Source organism: Choloepus didactylus, chromosome 2 (genome assembly GCF_015220235.1).
Source record: "Choloepus didactylus isolate mChoDid1 chromosome 2, mChoDid1.pri, whole genome shotgun sequence".
Classification (NCBI taxonomy): Eukaryota; Metazoa; Chordata; class Mammalia; order Pilosa; family Megalonychidae; genus Choloepus; species Choloepus didactylus.
The window spans coordinates 204,091,164-204,103,837 of record NC_051308.1 but is presented as its reverse complement, the minus strand read 5'-3'; the positions used below and the strand labels follow the sequence as shown (position 1 = coordinate 204,103,837).

Sequence of the window (12,674 nt, the reverse complement as noted above, 5' to 3'; positions counted from 1 at the left end):
GGGGGAGACAAGGTATGGTTAAATAACTCTTTGACAATACTCATTCATTTAAGGAACACATATTAAGTGTTTACTTGGTAATGATGGGACAGAGATGGATCAGATCTAGTTCCCGCCCTCAAGTCTAGCAGTATGATTTATCTGATTAGTGCTATTCTGGGGTAAGCATTACCCAGCCAGGTCACCTAGAGAAGGTGACCCTCAGCAGAGTCCTGGAGGGCAAGCAGGAGAGCAGGGGAGGGGAGTGGGAGCACTACACAAGCAGAGGAACCATCATGCACAAAGGCTGATTGTGAGAGGACCACTTCTGGGAGTGGGAAATGAATCAGGGAGATATGAGGCTGGGATGGGGGTGGAGGGAGAGGGGGAAGTGGGGACCGGATCCCAGAGAGTTTGGAGCTCCAGAAGTCTGAGATAAAATGGTAGACTCACTGATGCAGGGCAACCACATCTTCACTTTCAGAACAGGGTTTCATACAAAGGACCCGAACACTATGACTCCTACTACCTTCCAGATTATGTATGTATGTACTTAGATTAAACTTTCTGGAAAGAAGAACCATATTTTTTATCATATTCTCACATTCCCTCTCCCCCTAGCCCTGCCACCCCACCCTCCTTCCACCCCCACCCCCACCCCCAAAAAGCAGCAGCAGCAGCTCCGCTCTGACAAAAATTCCTCTTTTCCAGATACTCAACTATCCACTCTTGCCCGGAGCTGTGCTCCAGCAACACTTTGTCCATTCCCAAACACGTTGAAACCTTACCAAAATTTAGGCCTGGATGTTTATGCCAGGCAGCCTACCCCAAGGGGCAGGCCACATACAAAGAAGAAGAGAAGGACATGAGGACATTACACTTCAGGCCAGAGGGGGGCTCAGAGGTGACAGGTGGTTCAAGGAAAGTATAAGATGATTTTTTAAAGGGGGCAAAAGAACAGATTAATGTCCCCTGGTGGTATAGGGGGAGGGAGGGGGAAAAAACAGTGGACCAAAGAGCAAGAACTCAACATCATTAGTGGAACCAGAATAGACTGAAGAGACTAGACACCTGGTTTATAAGCAATGTCCTTGGTAGATGGACACCTGCAACAAAAGGCTCACCTGCATCAGGTGGCAAACACTGACTTCAAGATTGGGATCAACCCTCACAACCTCATATGCGGGCTAAGTTAGCCTCAGAGGCAACTGAGCCTTCCCACCAGTGTCAGGCAGGCCCTTCCACAGCCTCCTCCACTCCAGCCTCTTCCATTCTGAGGGAGGAGACTGTTTGGGGAATGCTCAAGAATGGCCTCCTCCTGTTTCATCCATATGTAAAAGGTAAGTATCTAAATGAAGGGACAAAGACTCAGCAGCCCCAAACTCCTAAAAGATTCCAGAAACACTCATATCTTCCCATCACTTCTGCTCCCACACATTCTTGACCCATGATTCCACCACAGCCTGCTGGCCACCACAGAGTGCATAAAAAGATGCATCACAGGGGAACATAGACACAGGTTTCTCCACACAGTCCTGTGAGTCAGAACTCTCAGGGGCCCCTCCCTTCTGTCCAGTGACTCTCCTGGGCCTCCAGCAAGCATCAAAATCTCAGTCGGAACCATAATTATATGGAACTTAGAAGAGGAAGTGAGATCTGGTAAATTGGTACAGATTAGTGTGAAATGCTGATACATCCCAAAATAATTTGGGCAGAGAATAAAAATGTATTTGCAAGGCCCCCCTGAGGAACTGGGGAAAAAAATGCAGAAATATTAAACTTTCCCACCTGGGGAATTACTGATATTCTCACAAGCATTCAGGACTACCAATCTAATAGGTCAAGCCCTTGATCTTGGGGCTTGCGCTTATGAAGACTGTTACTGCAAAAGAGAGGCTAAGCCTACTTAAAATTGTGCCTGAGAGTCTCCCCCAGAGAACCTCTTTTGTAGCTCAGATGTGGCCTCTCTCTCTAAGCCCACTTGGCAAGTAAACTCACTGCCCTCCCCACTATGTGGGACACAACTCCCAGGAGTATAAATCTCCCGGCAACATGGGACATGACTCCCGGGGATGAGCCTGGACCTGGCATTGTGGGATTGAGAAAGCCTTCTTGACCAAAAGGGGGAAGTGAAATGAAATAACATCAAGTTTTAGTGGCTGAGAGATTTCAAATAGAGTCAAGAGGTCACTCTGGAAGGTATTCTTACATACTATATAGATATCCCTTTGTAGTTTTTAGTGTATTGGAATGGCTAGAGGGAAATACCTAAAGCTGTTGAACCACAATCCAGTAGTCTTAACTCTTGAAGATGACTGTATAACTATGTAGCTTACACAGTGTGACTGTGTGATCGTGAAAACCTTGTGGCTCACAGTCCCTTTATCCAATGTACGGACAGATGAGTAGAACAATGGGGACAAAAATTAAATGAAAAATAGGGTGGGATGGGGGGAGAAAGGGATATTTTAGGTGTTCCTTTTTACTTTTATTTTTATTCTTTTTTTTTTGGAGTAATGAAAATGTTCAAAAATTGATTGTTGTGATGAATGCACAACTATATGATGGTACCGTGCTATGAACAACTGATTGTACACTGTGGAAGACTGTATGATATATGAACATATCTCATTAAAACTGAATTTTAAAAAATCTCAGAGAGCTCAGGAATATGTCAAAAGGTAGAGAAGGGAGTTGGGTGCAGCTATAAACGGGCAATGTGAGGGCTCCTTCTGGTGATGGAATTGTTCTGGATCTTAACTGTATTAATGTTAATATCATGGTTGTGATACAGTATTATAGTTTGGTTAGATGTTATCATGGGGACCTGTGTAAAAGGTACACAGGATCTCTCATGTTATTTCATACAACTGCATGTGACTCTATAATCATCTTGAAATAAAAAGTTTAATTAAAACATAAAAAAAAAATCTCAGTTAATCCCAGTTTCACAATCCGTAAAACGGGGCCAATACTAACCTGCAGGTGAGGTGGCAGAGGACAGTAATAGCCTAGGATAACGACACTTCAGCCTTGGCCAGACTGTCCTCATACCGCACCAAGACCACCCTTTTCTATCCTTGGTGATGGAGTGTGCTTCCAACAAACTCCACTATGCTTCATATGGGGCCACTCTGCCAGAGAACAGGGCAACACTACCAGGAAGCTAAGAAAGCCTAAGTATAACCTCTCTTTCCAAATAGCAGAAGTCCTCACCTCTTGACAAACGGCCCTAGAGGAAATGGAACTGGAAAGAACCTGAGCCCTGGAAGCACCATCCTACTCTTGAACTCCAAGTCCAGGAAGGGTGAGGATGGCCAAGGAAGGAAGGAAGATGTTGGAAAGCTGGGGCACATTATGCCACTGCTCTCCCCTGGTCCCCATTGACAACAGTGGCCCAAGTGGTAGACTTTGTAAAAATCTACCTTTTGGGTCCAGTGTACACTTGCCTTAGCTATGCTGATAAGACTTAAGCTTTCCCAAAGCAGCCTATATAGAGCATGAACTATCCAAAAGCTCCTCTCCCAGCAGCCCTTGCTGCCCACCTCCAGGGCCCTTACCTCTGTACAGAAGGGGGTAAGCTGTGGATGGACTACGGGCTGGACATACATGTGAAAGGTAGATTCAATCTCCATGGTCCGGCCATTCAGCTTCAAGATGGGGAACTCGATGATTTCCTGTAGTGGCAGAGACACAGAAAATGGAAAATAAGTTAATTTAATAAACCACTTCAAACAATTCAGAGTCAAGAATGAAAGGTTTTTTTGTTTGTTTGTTTTGTGCTCACTAGCTCCTGCCAGGCGAACCCCAAACTGAATGTGTCAGTGTCAGCTCAGTTACATCCTAACCATCCCACTGTTAATATTGTCACAGGTTCTGGGGACTGGACACACACCACCCAATTCTCTCAGGAAAGGGAAAAGAAGACAAGAGGCACAATCTGCCCCAGCTTCCCCAACTAGTTCTCCAGCAGAGGCTTGCTCGCTTGGGCCCCTAAAAGTAAGCCCCCTTCCCCCTGCCCCAGTACCTGTCCTGGTACAGGCCTGGATCTGATCACCAACCATGAGACCAATGCACAGATTCCCTCTTATGAAGTTTAAACAGAACTGGTGAGTTTCTTCATTAGTTTTCATAAAAATAGATAAATAATAAATAAAGTCAAAGGGAATACTAAAAAGAAAAAGAAAACTGAATAAGAGTAATGGACGCTAGTGCTTCCCACCTTTCTTTCCAGCAGTGCACCCTCCCCCCGCAATCGCTTAGCCAACCCTTCCTAGTCCTCTGAAACATAATGGAAGAGAAGGAGGAGGAGTGACAATTTGTTTGGTGTCTCTAAGATTAATATGTCTCCGTTATTTAATAGAGATGCACAGCACCAAGGTCCTGGTGTGCAAAAAGGCTTGCAGAATGCTGGCTGTGCAACATGCCTCAAACATCGCTCCTGGGAAGGGAGGAATGCACCAGAGGGGGGAGAGGGCAGGAGAGAGCACACAGGCACCAAAGAGAAGGGGGAAAGCAAGGAGAGAGAATAAAAAAAATTATTGCTTTTTAATATTCAAAAACTGTTTGCAAAATTTAATCAAAGCAGAGGAAAAGCTAACATTTTTACCACTTTGACATTTTTATTAGCGCTTTCATAAATTTTTAAAACATGAATGGAATTAGTTTACAACACAAAAAAACTGCCCTGAAAACATCTGGAAGAGACAAATAGGAAATAATAAAAAAAATAAATAAAAGCAAAATCCTCCAAGTAAAATTAGCATGTGGAAAGGCCTCCTCTGAAGAGAGAAAAGGGTGGGCTTTGCCCACTCAGTGGCCACAGTAGTTAACTCCAGTGGCATCCTTAGCCCAGTCTCTTATTCTGGAGAAGACCCTCCCAGCATCACTAAAGCCAAGGCAAAATGGTTCACTCCAGGGACAGCCTGGAAAAGCAACGCAAGAGCTGCTGACATCTGACTGCAGTTAGGGAATGAATGGGTGGGAAGATAGAAGGCAAAACAGTCAATCTCCTTGATATCCCACGACAGCCAAGTGTCCTCCCCCCATAACATACCCACTACTATTGGCATTGTTTTTAAAGCATCTATTTCAATCCAACACATCACAGCAGGACTGAAGACCAAATCAAGGCAGTCAGGTTTCAAGTCAGAAAAACTCAAAGGTTCTGTGTCTGGTGTCCCTGGGCTTATGCCCAGAGACAGGAAGGGCAGAAGGGCTGTAGAGGGGAGACAGAGAGGAGGCCCAGGCTGCTGCTTAGACTGGGCAATACCTCTCCTCCCAACATGAAGAGAAGTGGGCATTTATTTCCCAATTCTCTGGGTCTCTCATTCCCCACCAGGCATCACAAAGCAGGCTAAAGAGAAGGGAGAGAAAAATGAAGCACATACACACACAAAACACACATCAGTCCCCCTGAAATCAGATATCTGGGATTTCCAAGAGCTAACTCCAAGGTGCTTGGCCCAGGCTCATCTGACTCCTGAATTTCTGAAATATTATTTTCTCACTGTATAGAAGCTTTTGCAAAAGGTCATCACTGAAACACCTCCCCAATAGAAAGAGCTCCACGGCCTGGTGAGTTTGGCTGCCCTGATGTCTAAGGAAACAAATACAGCCAGCTCCTCACTAACAATGTTAGCTGGGCCCACAATGAAATTTAACCTGTGACACAACTGTACTTTTCATTTAAACTTTCATTTGGAGAGAAGCAGTGTTTGGAGACCTGCAGTTTGTCCTGCTAATAAAGACAAGTGTTGGGACCTTTAAGGATGCCATTCATCTTTGGCTTTTATTAAATTCAATTTTCTTAAGCCCATGATACATTATGAAATTAGGAGGTGACATTCCTCTGGAAACAAAAATATCTATCAAACATAAATAGAAAAAAAAACCTCTATTACCAAGAATTTATGGTTTAAAGTTGATCTCTTTCCACTTTTTTACAAGCACATGGTTTGTTTTAGATATCTGAAATGCTATTAGAGATCTAGAATTTCATTAGTATATATTATAAAATAGTAAGCACTTCAGCTCCCACTCAGACCAGCACAGAGTAAGCATCCCCAGCAGACTCTGCAAACTTGTCCTTTGGGTTTCCTCACTGAAGTTCAGTACTCAAATTTTCCTGCTGCTGGTACCTCACCCATAGGGAAATGGAGGCTATCTAACTGCTCATATTCAATACCACCTTCCCAGAGAGGAGGAACAAGCTGGCCTCAGCTCCATGCAGAAAACGGGGTAGACTCCTGAAATGCCTGGCGGCCAGGGACCCAAGGCTCAGGACACATCAGACTGGGCCTACTCTAAGTGTACCAGTGCAGCCAGGGCACCTGAGGCATGCCAAACACGTCCTTAACAGGTTTCAGCTGATAATGATCAAAGAGCTAACCCCAACACTACAGGTTGATAGCCTCAATTCCAACCCAAGGGCTTTTGAAGACTTACCGAAATGACATTTTCTAGGGCCAGCTGCTCAGATAATGAAACTGTTAGTCCTGCCCCTCTCTTTTCTCCTCCCCCAACTTCAACATTCTCCTAGAAAGACGTGTTTTTAGGAACAGCTGAGTGTCTGCTTGTGTAAAGGTAGCAAAAAGCCAGTTTGTTTTTATCAGTCCTTCTTCCCCTCACCTAGTTTCACAATTCCTTACCCTTGTATGCCATCTGCATTCAACTAAACTATCTGAGCACCTACTTTGTGCCAGGCATTGTACAGCTATTGGAAAGGGATTTAGAGATAAGATGTAATCTCTGCTTTGGAGAAGTGCAAGGACTACTGAGCAGAAAAGATACATGAACAAATAATGAACAATGCACAATGGTAAATGCCTTCCTAGAGGGACATACAAAGTGTTACGATTTTGAGTTTACAGTGTGCCTTCACATACATTTTCTTATTTCACCCTTATTAATCCTGGGAGATAGGTATCATCATTATCATTTTATTCTTTCCATTTGTTTACTATGTGGCAGACATTGTACTAAATGTTAAATAGGAATGATGTCATTTAATCCTCCTAACAACTCATGAGATGGGAATCAGTTTATAAAATGGGGATAACAAGGCCCAGAGAAGTTAAGTCATTTGCTCAAGGGACAGAGGTGAGATTCCAAAAAGGGAAAATGAAACTTACAGTGTGGGACTAGTAACTTTCAAAATCTGAACGATCAAGGAAAAGCTGATTCTCTTAGTCTGAAAAGTTTTCCTTTAGAGAATGTAGTCTACTATCTCCTACAAGAGCGGCATCTCTCAAATTATAAGAGTAATCGATGCGGAATATCCAAGCAGAAATTCATAGAGGATAGCTATTGAAAAGCATCCTCTATGGCTGCAGTAATATAGGTGGTACTAGGCTCTGAGTTCAGGAAGGGCAGGAACAATGAGCCTTCAGTTTGTATCTCCAACACCTAGATCCCATTCTGGCACACAGTCCTCACCCCTCAACTTTTGCTGAGTGAAATATGGAGGGGGTGGTCAACAGCAATACAGCGGCCAAGTACATGGCTCTAAGAGAAATACCCTGCTTCCACAGAGATCTCCACAGGATCAAAGAGGTGATATGAACTATCTAAGGTGACAAAGAAAGTTAAGAGCTAGAGATAGGCTTCAACCCAGACACATAATACTTGAAAACATTTTTTACTAGATCCATTGCCTCTTGTCTCTAAGTGGTTTCTCATCCTCCCTCAATTGCTACAAGCCACCAACATCCTGGATTTATCTGAGGTAACCAACATCCTGGTTTTCCCAGGACTAAGGGTCTCCTGGGACATGGGACTGGCAGTACTAAAACTGGGACAGTTGGTCACCCTACACCATCCACAAACTAACTGTACCCTAGTTACCCAAGGGCAGAGCACCAAAAACTCAAAAAGTTAGTCTGCTGATGGTTGATGGGAATTGGCGACAACTTGAGAGCTAAGAACAAAAGCCTCAGAACTTGGACTTTTCAAAGCATGGCTCGAAACCTACTGGACCTACTGTCTCTCTCAATAAAATGCTAGCGTCAAACTTTTTTTTTTTAAAGAAGATGGAAGACAGAGATAAAAAGGAAAGCATCAAGCAAACATCCTTTTACCTTTTTAAGTGAGTTGGAACAGAGGTTTTGAACTCAGCTGCTTTCTAATTGCTCAACTAGGAACACCAGTGATTCCCTTGATAAACTGAGGCCAAAACTGCAGCAGCATTTCAAAAGAAATTTCACACCTATCATCAGTAGATTACAAGAAATAAATGTGTAGGTTGCTTTCAGGGTATTCAAACTCCTTTCAACTAAATTGACTGCAGTGATAAGATTATATTCGAAGATAGAACAACAACAAAAGGATTTTAAGCAGAAGGGACTGAGGTTAGTCTGCTGGAATTTCCAAACAATGGGACAGAGGGTTTAATAGTGTAGCACTCTACAGACCTTTTCTCCAAAACACAGATTCTGATCTACCTGATGTTTCTATGATCCTGTCTGAAATAAGGAAAAGAGCAGATGATTTTTCATGCTTCCCCCTCTCAACCTAGGAAGGAACAGGCATCTCTCAATTCAGAGGCAATAACAACTAATCTATTCCTTCCCTTCACCCACTGAAGAAAATTCCAAAAAGCATGTGTGCCTGCACAGAAAGGCTTGATAAAATCCAAAATCAGCATCACACCACAAAAGCAGTCCCTGACAAATGTGGGTTTTATCCAAATACTTAGTTTTGGATAAGAGTCTCATGCAAAGACGGGCCCTTTTTCTAAGGGATCAGGGAACCTCCGGGCCACAGACAAGAGGGGAAGTTGGATGGGAGAAGTGAGGGCTACACTGGGCAACGTGGCATGATTTGCTTAACAGTTTCTCCCTTGGAAAAAAAAAAAAGACATTTTATGCACAAGGAGCTTATTTCTTAAACAAACACTCATGGTTTTGATTTACACCACAGACTGCTCCTAAATAATTTATGGCGGGTTAAATTTATTGCCAAGCCCTGGCTGGCTGCAAATTCGAATTGCCAAATAATTAGATTTTAGGGCAAAGCTTATAAATTACCCGTCGATTTGTCCGGACTTGTTTGTCAGTTGCTTTGTGCTTCAGGTCATCTTTGGCATTTGGCTGTTTGGGTTTTAATTGCTGATTTACACTTTGACAGATGAGAGCTGATGCTCGAAGTTTCAGGACAAGGAAGGGTAAAAAATCAGAGCTTTAAAAGGCTGATTTTTCACCTACATGTTCCCCTCCACCTATCCCGATAGACCCCAAAGCAATTACAATGCAGAAAAGGGGATGAAAACAGACATTGCTACCCTTTATTTTGGGGATGGGGGGTAGCATGCAGAATGAATTATAAGTTATTTTTACTGAAATCTGAAATTTAAAAAACCTCAATACCAATTAATGAAGGGGACCAAAAGTCTTAGAAATAGCACCCTCACCCCAGGGGTGCATATGACCAGGTTTACCTCTACATGCACATGACTGATAAAAACCTCAGTTCAAACATTTTTACATATGCAATTGTAAATAACTTCAGATACTAGTGGCCTCTGCAAAGCAGACCCTTCAGGACAGGAAATAACCAAATTATTTTTTGTAGCTACCTGTATACATATATTTCACAAAATTAATTTAAACAAATCTCAGATTGTGTGCAGGAGAGGTCCCCTGAAGGCAGCATTGAGGGAAGGGTGCCAAGCCCAACTTGCCATTCCAGTGGAAGGAAAAAAATATCTCTGGGGAGTGTCAGGACTCTATCTACTAGTTATTAGAGAGTCTCTATGCTCTCCAGAGAAGCAGAGCCTGCCTCCCAGCCACCTGCTGAACCGCAATAGCTTACTTTGAGGACATGGGTCAAAATAATGCTAATACTAATTCTACAGATAAGAGCTAACACATATTGCTATTACATGCAGGCACTGTTCTAAACACTTACATATATTAATTCATTTTATCCTTCCAACAGCTCTATGAGATTGGTACTATTATAACCCCATTTTATCAATAAGGTCACTAAGGCATAAAGGGTATAAGTAACTTGCCCAAGGTCATACAGCTAGCAGGTGGTGGAGACAAGACTCAAAGCCAGAGAGTCCAGTTCTAGAATCCATGCCCTTAACCACTGTGCTATATTGCTTCTCATCAGAAAAGCCTCCAGCTCAACTCCCCTCACTTTAGAGGTCCAGAGTCTACATTCTGGGACTGGGCATAGGCAGCCAAAGCCAGCTGTTCAGTTAATCACCCAAATCAAGGTGGGCAAAAATCATGAAACTTGCTAAGGATCACAAGATGAATAAGAGGTTTGGTTAGAAAAAGATCATTTTTCCAATCAACCCAAATACTTCACTAAAGATATAATAACTGGTAGTGAAGAGGTGGGGGTAACAGGTGATCAAGAGAGAACCAGATAGACTCAGACAAACAGAGAAGGTTCTGGTCAGGCAACTTTGATAAGCATTCAGAGAAGCTGGCTGGGCTTCCAGAGGCCTTGCTCAGTAACCCCCATCCACAGCCCCAGGGATTCTATCATATTGATAGAAGAATGCATCTCTATGGGGTGGTTCATAGATTTCCTGTTCTGTGTCAACATCAGACAGCCAGAGCCAGGCAGGGAAACAGCTGTGCTAGCCTGATGGCAGATAAAAAAAATCAGTGCCAAGAAGCAAGCAATACACAGACCGCCATCCTACCCATAATGCACTGAACACTTTTCACACATAATGGCTTATTTGATCCCACATCTCTGTAAGGCAAGCAGGAATTACTCCCCTATTTTATAGATGAGAAAGCTAAGGTGTTTCTCAAAGCATGGTCCCCCTAATAGGCAGCATCCGCATTACCTGGGAACTTGGTAGAAATACAAATTTGGGAGCTACCCTCAACCACAGACTTTCTGAATCAGAAACCCTGGAGGTGGGGCCAAGCAATGTGTGTTTTAACAAGCCCTCCAGATAATTCAGATGTTCCTCCAAAGTTTAAGGACCAGTGGTCTAGACGAGAGCAGTGTTTTCCCAGCTTCAAATTACCCAAAGACCTTGTTCAATTACAGATTCCATTTAGGTCTGGGCGGGGGTCTGATATTCTGCATTTCTAACAAACTCCCAGGTGATACAGGTGCTGGTCGTTCTCAGACAACACTTTAAACAGCAAGGATGTGGCCTGGAGCATCTGTGTAGTGAACTCCTTATCACAGAGTTACTGACCAAGGGAGGATCAGAGCCCCAGGTTCTCAGCAACTCTCTCAGAATAAACCTTTACTCCGCCCACTCTTAAGCCCTTTAGTAAAGACATTTCATCCTTCTTGCTGCCAAGAGCTGGGGGAGAAAAACTCACGCATCCCATTCCATATGCTTTTTAGAGCAAGTTGGCATATCCGTCAGGGAGCCAGCAAGAGGTCTTCTTATCCTGGCAATGACTGCTCCCTTTAAAAGTACTGTAAAGACCAGGATGCCAGCTATCCCAAGTGCCCATGACACTGTTCTCTCAGCCCTCTAAAAAAAAAAAAGAAAAAAACTTTCCCTGTCCAAATGAACTGAAAAGCAGGATTGGACACCTCTCCTATGAGGATCTCTCATTACAGACACAACCAGTAGTTTAGCTGGTCTATCTTGGTGCCCTAGCCCTGAGAAAGGCCTCTCTACCACTGGCCACAAATCTGGGGCAGGATCACAGCAATTCTAAGCAAGCCACCAACTCCCCAATAGCCCACAACTATCCAAAGGAACTATGAGCTACTTAAGAGCATGGTTCTCAAGTATGTTTCTTTCTCAACAACCTAAGGGCTACAACACACAACTTCTCTCCATTCCCGCCATCACCACGTGAGTCCAAGCCAACATCCCACTCAAGTATTGCAATGGCTTCCTAACTAGTTTTCCTACATCCATTTTTAACCCCTTGGAACACCTTCCCCTCTGTTCTCAACATCCACCCATGTACTTGCAACATCTTTATCTTTTTCTTCTCTTCCACTCAGTAATACATTCAGACTTCCTTTTCTAGCTCACCAACTTTTGCTGTGGACTCTGCATACATCTTTGCTTTCAGCAACAGCTGCATCTTCAAATAAGGGCCCCTGCCAGGATCTAGCCTTCAGAACAGCCCTTGGCTAGAATGTCCTTCCCAAGACTAGACAATGACCACAGCACTAGCACACAATTATAGCTGCTCAGGTAGCAGATGTGTATTCCTTCCCACAAGAACTTTAAGATCTCCCACTGGCCAATCACATTCAGGGACAGGACCAAAAAAGCAGCCCATACCAAGTGACTTCTACTTCAGAATAAACACTTTTCTGATGTTTGTCTCTCCCCTCCAGAATCAAACCTACTTACCTCCCTTCTGATTCTCCCAGCACCTAAATGGGCGGTGCCCATGGTAGCACTTAATATACACAAACCCTTCTTGGCCTGGGGGTGAGTGTCAAGATGGGAATACTCTTCTCTCAGGCTGCCAGGCTATGGCTCAATTTCACAGCTGGAGCTCAAAACTCATCACATAAATGTAAGACTGTGGGTGCATTTTAAGTATTGTGAACACCCAGGATAAGAGGATAAAAAATAATCATCCCAATGGCATCTTAATCAAAATGATGCAGAATCCTTTTTCCCGACAAGACAAAGAGATGGAGAAAGCTTCTCCTAATATCAGCTTCCTCATGTCAAACAACCGAGACTGGTCTACAACAGAGGGGAGAGGGAAGCAAGCAGAGACAGGAAGGGAAAA

At 43.6% G+C, this 12,674-nt stretch overlaps 1 protein-coding gene across 7 annotated transcripts in view; it reads right to left on the bottom strand.

Moving 5' to 3' along the window:
- ERI3 (ERI1 exoribonuclease family member 3) overlaps window positions 1-12,674 on the bottom strand; it is a 128,084-nt gene that overhangs the window by 94,305 nt on the left and 21,105 nt on the right. For 6 of the 7 annotated variants that reach the window (XM_037827424.1, XM_037827425.1, XM_037827422.1 and 3 more), the window contains one exon: window positions 3,540-3,656. In XM_037827424.1, coding sequence (XP_037683352.1) covers window positions 3,540-3,656 — 117 coding nt within the window. Of the gene's footprint in view, window positions 1-3,539; window positions 3,657-4,006; window positions 4,097-12,674 lie in introns of those variants that run through there. The other variant, XM_037827427.1, reaches the window with a different exon arrangement.